Source organism: Arachis stenosperma, chromosome 7 (assembly GCF_014773155.1).
Source record: "Arachis stenosperma cultivar V10309 chromosome 7, arast.V10309.gnm1.PFL2, whole genome shotgun sequence".
Lineage (NCBI taxonomy): Eukaryota > Viridiplantae > Streptophyta > Magnoliopsida > Fabales > Fabaceae > Arachis > Arachis stenosperma.
In genome coordinates, this window is record NC_080383.1 from 30,222,533 (window position 1) to 30,231,176 (window position 8,644).

Here is an 8,644-nt window from a genome sequence, read left to right on the forward strand (position 1 = left end):
AATTATTTTTCCCATAAACCCACGTTACACAGCAAATGAGCCATTTCTAGAAAAAAAAAACACCAACATTGGGCCAAAATTAGAAAGAAAAAAGGCCTTCAGCAATGAAGCAATGCATCAGTTAACGATTGTCGTAAAAAACTAAAAATGATTTACTTTTATGCCTCCTACATAATTTTATACAAATGGCTTGTGGTGGAGTGTATGCGTAACGGAATTGTGTTGCTAATCATCAAATTTCATGATCTCAACAACCAGTCCAAATGGAATTTCAATCCGTTGAATTTGATATATATTTTTCTTTCCCTTTTTATTTCTTATTAGTGATTAGTAAAACTACAAGTTATAACTACAATTAGGCTACATGTGGAATTTGGTGTACAAAATGCAGCGTTCCTTAAAATGAAAGAGTGCAGGAAAATTGAATGTGACATTTTGAGCTCCAACGTCAATGAGATCAAGGTTTGCCATCGCAACTTGGAATCGGTTCCTCTTGAACGTAATTCAGTGGCAGTTTTGCCTTTGAGTTATTCTGCTCTGCCGACTCCTTTGGAGAGCTCACTAAATTCCAATCTGGTTCTTGAATCTGGGACATAACTACGGTTTTAGTAGCAGCAAGAGATTCATAGAATTGATCTTGATCAGGTGATTCCCGAAACCCCAACCAATCACCTCTTCTTTCTAAGCAGGGGAAGTCTTGTATCTTCCTTTTCTGCATCTCATCCTTAACTACCTGAAATTAGTATTATGCAAATATAAGTGAGGGCCAGGGCAACATGACAAACAAGATTTTCTTCAAACTATTCGGAGTTGAGAGTTAGAAAAAAAATGCATAGCCGTGCCTTGATAAATCTGGTTCTGAAATCATTTAAATTAATTGCGTGGTATTGTGAATTTCTATAACCATGTTAACCAAACGTCGAAATGATAACCAAATAGCTGTTATCGTAGTATAAATTGCACATTATGATCCTAGACTCAACGCTTTTTATTCCCAATATAATGATAGCAACTCCAGTTTATATGCAAAACCAAAACAATGAAAACCAATTCCTGATATCAGTTAATCAGCATGTATTTTTGTTACTACATGAATGTCTCAAATGACCTACTTTAACTAGGTGCACGATGCATCAAAGATAATACAATAGTATAGATCTAACAGAAATTATCGATGTGAAAGTATGCTAGATCTATAACACTGGATTATCTCCATGCATCATAGCATGGTTCACAAACTATAGATATCTGTAAATGAAAATTCCACTAATATGCTTGGCCATCCCCCATAACTCAAAAGGTTAAAATTCATACGGGGAGCTCTGACAGCATCATCCTACATGAAGAACAATTCCTGTTTCCACTGCTAATGTCCACCTCTGAATATTCTAAGAATACATTCTTAGGTATTTCTATAGCAAAAAGAAGTTATTTAACAATAAATGCTACACAAGCTGTGCTGAGTGACCGCCATTTGTCTCCCATTTTAACATTTTTAAAGCAAAAGAATAAAGCCAAAGTAGCCCACATCGAATGGTACATAAACAAAGGAAAATTCCATACCGCAAGAATATAAATTTCTCATTTCAACTTTCCTAAGTTTCCTCCGCACTTATATGTGGTTTCTTAACACTCCAAGATAGGGATGTATTATTACGTTGGATATGCAGAAGCTTTAATACAGAACATCAATCTCTGCCAAAATTCAAACTGACATCACTAACATGACAGCACCCTCCAAACGACCTCCACAATCAATTTCAAATCAACGAATGATCTTTATAATTCAAGTTTCTCATACTATTTCTGTACTAGAAAAATGCACAAAGGAACCCTTTTTTTTTTTGGGAGAATGACGGATCCTGCAGACTTCTAAACTCTTAAATGATAAGTTGTCCACAATAAGCATTTTGATTGCATAGCATTGCTCTTGTACACAACTTTGTTTCGGAACAGCTATCGTTACTAAAATCAAAGTGACACAAACACGCGTATACAGCAAGCAACTACATCGAATGTGCTCTAGCCTTCTTTCCTCTTCTTCCCAAAAACCCTCCTCGGTATCTAATCTAACGGTGAAAGAAGGTTCGTCAACTCGATAAAAATGACGCACACGTTTGAATGTGAAACAAGTTAAACTTTTTCTAATGAGTTCGTTCACCTATTATGACCATCATCCTATGATTTCTATTCACTACTATTTCAATTATAAGTTTATAACCAACAAGGCCAAAAGATAAGAACAAAGAGAATAAAAAAAAAGCAACAAACCTGAAACAACTTGGCATCAAGCTTTGGGGGACCAACCTGGGCCACAGCCAAGGAACCAAAGAAATTCCCCAACAACGCCGCATCCCAAACACCCAAACCCATCACGATCCCCGCCGCGAACCCGCCCAAGAAACTGTCCCCTGCCCCCGTCGGATCAACCTGATCCGCCGCAAAAGGCGGCACTTTCAACTCCCCGTCCTTCCAGAACACCTCACACCCATGCCTTCCGCACGTGACCACCACGCAGCACCACTTCCTCGCCTCCTCAATATCGACGAAAATCGCCTCTTCTGCCGAACACTTCAAGAACGCGATCCGAGGGAGAAGGTGGAAGAATCCCGTTTCATTCAAATTCACGAGTCTCACCGTTCCATCTTCGGGGTCGAATGTTCGGATTATGGCCTGCGCGTCGACGAAAACGACGTCGCATAGGTCGAGCATTGATTGGAGCGTCTCAGGGAGGATCTCGCCGGCGACGCCGACAGCCAAGCCGAAGAGGAAGAGGGAATTGGAGGGGAGGTCGGAGGGGGTTATGGGATCGCATGATCCGACACGTTTGAGGATTCGGTCGGGGTGGCCGGAGGGGGGAAGGGAGGTGGTGTCGGGGGTAGCGGAGAGGAAGTGAGCGTGGAAGACGGTAGTTTGGGAGGTTGAGACGACGATTGGGGGGTGGAGGGTGGTGGTGGTGGTGGCGGAGGAATAGGAGAAGTCGGAGCCGACCTTGGAGAGGAGGAGGAAGGGGAGGGAAAGGGAGTGGAGGACGGGGATGATGAAGGAGGGGGCGCCGCCGAGGGCGTGGGCAGTTACGTGGTGGTCGCGGATGAGGACGTCATGGCAGTAGTTTCCGACGACAAGGCCTCCATGGGCAGTGGTGGGGGCGGTGGGGGAAGGGGGTTGCGTGGGAGAGTGGATAACCATGGTGATGAGGGAGAGAAGGGATCATGGGTGAGAATGAGAAGGGGTTTCAAGAGTTGTGAGAGTCCATTATTATTGTTATAGAAGAAGAAGAAAATGAAGAGAGTTAGAGAGGGATGTGGTGTGGTGTGGTGTGAGAGGAAGAAGACGACGCGCGCCACAAATGTGATTTGGGTGTCAATACCTAGTTAGTTGCTGCCTTCCTGCCTTCCTTCCTTTCTACTTTCAACAGCATGGCGCCCAGAATTTTGGTATGTCTCTCCCTCCTCTTTTATATTGCTTTCTTTGTTTTTTTTTTAATTATTATTATCGGCCACTAAAATGGATCAAATCATGGGATCATCAGCTTAGTTGATGCATGTCGACAGTGGTAAACATGATAACAAGGTTGCGAGAACCGAATTGGTCAATAAACCGGTGAGGTCACTGATTCAATGGTTTACTAGTTTGATCGGGATTTAACCGGGATTCAACCGGTTTAATTAAATATTAAATAAAATTATTAAACTTAATAAAATTCAATAATTTATAACTTAATAAAATTTAATATTTCACATAATAAATTATCCATTACTTAAGATCAGAGGTTCACAAATAACTTCAAACATCAAAATTGATAACTAAACAAAAAATAAAACAGCAAAATTCATGAAACAGCAATTCAAAATTGAACTCAGATTCATGAAGCAGCAAAATTGAAGAAACAGCAACTCAAAATTGAAGCAGCAAAATTGAAGCAGCAAAAATTGAACTCAGATACATGAAGCAGTAAAATTGAAGAAACAGCAACTCAAAATTGAAGCAGCAAAATTGAAGCAGCAAAAATTGAACTCAGATACATGAAGCAGTAAAATTGAAGCAGCAAAAATAATCCCCATCTGCCTTCAACGCATCATAATAGAAAGCCAAAAACAGATTCAAGATTCATCAAACAGAAACCAAAATCATGTAATCCAAATAAACATGAAGCAGCAACTCAAAATCATGTAATCCAGATAAACATCAAAGAGCATGTTTTCTGTGATAGAGAGGAACAGAAACATGAACAGAAATAGGAACATGAAATCAAATGGGAACAGAAATAGGATACATGAACCGAGGTGGAAGGCAGAGTATTACCGGCGACGACGGTGGAGGTGGAGAGTTGGGCGACGACGGTGGAGGTGGCGAGCTGGGCAACGGCGATGGAGGAGAGGAGCTCCGTGACGGCGATGGAGGAGAGGTGCGACGGTGGAGGTGGCGAGCTGGGCGACTACGATGGAGGAGAGGAGCTCCGCGACGGCGATGGAGGAGAGGTGCGACGGCGATGAAGGGCTGTGGGAGGGTGAGAGGGTGAGAGTTGAGAGATACTGAGATACTGGGGGTGGTGGCTATTAGGGTTCGTGCATAGCTGATAGCCATTTTCTTCTTCTTTTTTTTTTCTTCTTCAAAACGACGCCGTTTTGAAGTTTAATATGCAAACCAATAAATCGTGAAAAAACTGGACAGTTCTCCTGGTTCACCGGTTAACCGTCGGTTCGACCGATTTTTTCACCGATTTTTTTTCAGTCGGTTTCTGACCTTATCCGGATTGGTTAGGTGACCGGTTTCCAATTTTTCCGGTTGAACCGGCTAGTCCGGTTCGATTTTCAGAACCATGCATGATAAAGACCGAGGATATGAAAAGTTGAAATGGTGCGGGAATACTAAATGTTAATTGGTTTTCAAATAAATAATTATACTTTTAATATATTTAAATATAGAGTTAAATTTTGATGTACTGACCGTTACTTAATCGTATAATGGCATTTATTGTTTTGAATGACCATTCACAGCGGTCAATATTAAAAATAATTATTTTTATTGATATAACATTATGTAATTAAAATAAAATTATTTTATATTAAAAGTATATTAAAATTAAATTCTTATATATATATATTGTGAATGACAAAATAGCCGTGAAAGTGGGTGCAGTTGGGTATTACCGACAGCAGAGGATTAACCAAACTCATAAAATTTCTACAAATTTAATGGGCATCTGCATGTATTACCTACAAACAGTGAAATTACTAAAGTATCACTACTTATATATAAAAGTTATATTATATTATTTTGTTAGAAATTATTTTTATTTTATTTTTTTTAATATTTATATTAAAAATTTTATGTGTATGTGAATTATGTTAAATTTGTGTTTAGATTATATTTTAATATGATTAATTGAATTATATTAGATTATATTATAGTTGTGTTAATTTAAAAAATTAATATTTATAGATATTCATGATTCACATTTTTTATGAGGAGAATTAAATGAAAATACGTGATGGAAATTTGACAAAAATAAAAGTATTTTTTAAGGGGTCATCTAGCGTACATATCAAGTTTCATACAGATTTACACATATTTTTTCTGGCTGCATCTCTTCTTGACATGTGTTACCATCTTTTGCATAATGGTGCAGGGATCAGGAGAAGGTAGGCGCTCATGGAATGGTTAGCTGAGCCGAGCTGTTGGGTTGCACAACAGCTTCATGGGTTGGGCCTTTTAGATCGGGAGTGCTTCTTAGAAAAAAAAATGGATGAAACAGTTGGGTTGAGTCTTCAGCAATCTTTCATTCTCGCACCATGCCCAGTTGTCAACAGAAGGAGAAGCATCTCTCTAGAAGGAAACCCAGGTTCCTCCACTGCAACCTCCGCTATCAGGATTCTGATTGTCGCCGTCAGTTGCACGGGAGCTATTGAGTCTGCAGCAAAATTTGGACTTCTAATAGATACAAAGTAATATGAAATTGAACACTACCCACAATAATGCACTAACTATAACAAAGACAATATGAGAAAATATGATGTGAATTCATTTTCTTTCTTATTTTTGATGATGTTTCAATTACAATGCTACAGAAATATATATAGTATCATCTATGCTATAATTTCAATGATCAAGAATAAAATCCTCCTATGAAAACTCCCTACAAGTTCTCTCCTATTAAAAACTTCTTGCAAACCTTATTTTACTCCCTAAGTTTGCTCTTAGCGTTTCTGTATTCTCACAATTTTCTACCTCGGTCACAATTTGAAAAACTGACTCAAATTTTGAACGAACAAATTGTAGTACTCGTATTTGGTTGCATCATCTTGACAACGACTGCCTCTATACCCTTTACCAGGATCAAACGAAACATAGTTCCTTTATTCGCCATGTAATACTTAACATGGAATAATGTTGAGCAAATACAAGCAATGCTGGAATTTGTTTCCTGATACTACTTTAGTCAACATGTCTGCGGGATTTTCATCTGTGTACTTTTACAAGAGAAATGTTGCCTTTTTCTATAACATCACGCACAAAGTGATATCTTACATCAATATTCTTGGTACGAGCATGATGAACCTGATTTTTTGCCAAATGAATTGCACTTTGACTATCACAACTCAGATTCACGCAATCTTGCTGAAACCCCAAATCATCTAGAAGACCATTTAGCCACAATGCTTCTTTCACCTCTTCTGCTACTACCATGTACTCAGTCTCTGTAGTAGATAGTGCCACTGTAGCCTGTAACATCGATCGCCAACTAACTGGAGCACCTTGTATTTTATATACATAACCGGTCGTAGAACGTCTTTGGTGGACGAAATTGTGATCTATGTTTCTTGGATTTTGAATGAATATACTCTTAGGGCACTGTTTATTTTCTTTATTTGAATTCACAACTCCGTTCAACTAACCAGCAAGTGTACTGGGTCGTCCAAGTAATAACCTTACGTGAGTAAGGGTCGAATCCACAGAGTTTGTTGGTATGAAGCAAGCTATGGTCACCTTGCAGATCTCAGTTAGGCATATTAAAAAGGTAATTGTGATTATTGGATTGTAAATAAAAAGGAATAATAAAAAGGGATAGAAATACTTATGCAGATTCATTGGTAGGAATTTCAGATAAGCGGAATGGAGATGCTGTAGAGCTCTCGGACGCCTGCTCTCCCACTGCTTCTACTCAATCTTTCTTACTCCTTTCCATGGCAAGCTTTGTATAGGGGTTCACCATCAACTGTGGCTACTTTCATCCTCACGGGGAAATATCCTATGCGGCTGTCACTCGCACAGCTAACCAGTCTGGAGGCATCACCCATGGTTGATAGCTACATCCCATCCTCGCAGTGAAAGCTAATGCTCACGCACTCTGTCACAGTACGGCCAATCACCGGTTGGTTCCCGCTCCTACTGGAATAGAATCCCTCTTTTGCGTCTGTCATTAACGCCCAGCAGGTTACAAGTTTGAAGCACGTCACAGTCATTCATTACCGGAATCCTACTCGGAATACCACAGACAAGGTGAGACTTTCCGGATTCCCAGGATCCTACTCGGAACACCACAGACAAGGTTGGACTTTTCGGATCCTCATAAATGCCGCCATCTATCTAGCTTATACCACGAAGATTCTGTTGGGGAATCTAAGAGATACACATTCAAGCCTTGTTGCATGTAGAACGGAAGTGGTTGTCAATCACGCGCGTTCATCAGTGAGAATAGTGATGAGGGTTATCTAACTCATCACTATCATCATGTTCTTGGGTACGAATGAATATCTTGGAATAAGAATAAGAGAGAATTGAATAAAAGAAAATAGAACTTCATTAATCTTTGAGGTACAGCAGAGCTCCACACCCTTAATCTATGGTGTGCAGAAACTCCACCGTTGAAAATACATAAGTGAAAGAGGTCCAGGCATGGCCGAATGGCCAGCCCCCTAAAACATGATCACAGGATTCAAAATACAATCCAGGATGTCTAATACAATAGATAGATGTCCTATATATACTAGACTAGCTACTAGGGTTTACATGAGTAAGTAATTGATGCATAAATTCACTTCCGGGGCCCACTTGGTGTGTGCTTGGGCTGAGCTTGATCAATACACGAGCTAAGGCTTCTCTTGGAGTTGAATTTCGAGTTATGATGTGTTTTGGGCGTTCAACTCCGGATCATGACGTTTTTCTGGCGTTTAACTCCAGAAAGGAGCGTGTACTTGGCGTTCAACGCCAAGTTGCGTCGTCATTATTCGAATAAAGTATGGACTATTATATATTGCTGGAAAGCCCTGGATGTCTAATTTCCAACGCCGTTGAGAGCGCGCCATTTGGAGGTCTGTAGCTCCAGAAAATCCATTTCGAGTGCAGGGAGGTCAGATTCCAACAGCATCAGCAGTTCTTTTGTCAGCCTTTTTTCAGAGTTTTGCTCAAATCCCTCAATTTCAGTCAGAATTTACCTGAAATCACAGAAAAACACATAAACTCATAGTAAAGTCCAGAAATGTGAATTTAACATAAAAACTAAGGAAAACATCCCTAAAAGTAGCTCAAACTTACTAAAAACTATATAAAAACAATGCCAAAAAGCGTATAAATTATCCGCTCATCACAACACCAAACTTAAATTGTTGCTTGTCCCCAAGCAACTGAAAATCAAATAGGA

At 39.6% G+C, this 8,644-nt stretch overlaps 1 protein-coding gene across 1 annotated transcript; it reads right to left on the bottom strand.

Moving 5' to 3' along the window:
- Nucleotides 1–284: 284 nt before the first annotated feature.
- On the bottom strand, nt 285–3,417 carry LOC130940598 (inositol 3-kinase). Its single transcript, XM_057868790.1, has 2 exons — nt 2,272–3,417; nt 285–733 (listed from the first exon to the last, which is right to left on the bottom strand). The coding sequence occupies exons 1-2, from the start codon at nt 3,187–3,189 to the stop codon at nt 458–460; spliced, it is 1,194 nt and encodes a 397-aa protein (XP_057724773.1). The 5' UTR covers nt 3,190–3,417; the 3' UTR covers nt 285–457.
- Between the last annotated feature and the right edge of the window lie 5,227 nt (nt 3,418–8,644).